Consider the following 477-nt stretch of genomic DNA (forward strand, 5'->3'; position numbering starts at 1 on the left):
AAAAAAAAACTTCCCATCACTGGTGATCAGATGCACCATTTTCAGAAGAAATTTAGTTTGGTGCTTTAAGGCAGGATACTCTACTAATAATGTAGCGTGTGTAGACGTGCCTTCCTGTATCTGTGTAGTTTAGCAGGCTGACACAGAGGAAATGATTAATTTCTTGTGTGTTTTACACCTCTAATCCATGTAATCTTCTTTCTCAGGAGGTCGTGTGAAGACATGGAAGAGACGGTGGTTCATTCTGACTGACAACTGCCTCTATTACTTTGAGTACACAACAGTAAGTCAAGAACTCAAAAACTGCCTAAAAGGACTGATTGACCCATAATGGCTTGTGCTGACTGTGTGTGTGTGTGTGTGTGTGTGTGTGTAGGATAAGGAGCCCAGAGGCATTATACCGTTGGAGAACCTGAGCATTCGAGAGGTCGAAGATCCCAGAAAGCCAGTAAGTCTGTTGACATTCTCATTACACAG

General features: G+C 42.3%; 1 protein-coding gene across 1 annotated transcript in view; it reads left to right on the forward strand.

Annotated features, from left to right (window-relative positions):
- The window catches only part of LOC107576912 (cytohesin-2), a gene marked incomplete at both ends in the record, with an annotated part of 7,572 nt that extends 7,124 nt beyond the window's left edge, over positions 1-448 (forward strand). Inside the window, 2 exons of the mRNA XM_016263035.1 lie at positions 207-283; positions 377-448. Coding sequence (XP_016118521.1) covers positions 207-283; positions 377-448 — 149 coding nt within the window. The remainder of the gene's footprint in view (positions 1-206; positions 284-376) is intronic.
- Between the last annotated feature and the right edge of the window lie 29 nt (positions 449-477).

Source organism: Sinocyclocheilus grahami, unplaced genomic scaffold (assembly GCF_001515645.1).
Source record: "Sinocyclocheilus grahami isolate Dianchi unplaced genomic scaffold, SAMN03320097.WGS_v1.1 scaffold4618.1, whole genome shotgun sequence".
Lineage (NCBI taxonomy): Eukaryota > Metazoa > Chordata > Actinopteri > Cypriniformes > Cyprinidae > Sinocyclocheilus > Sinocyclocheilus grahami.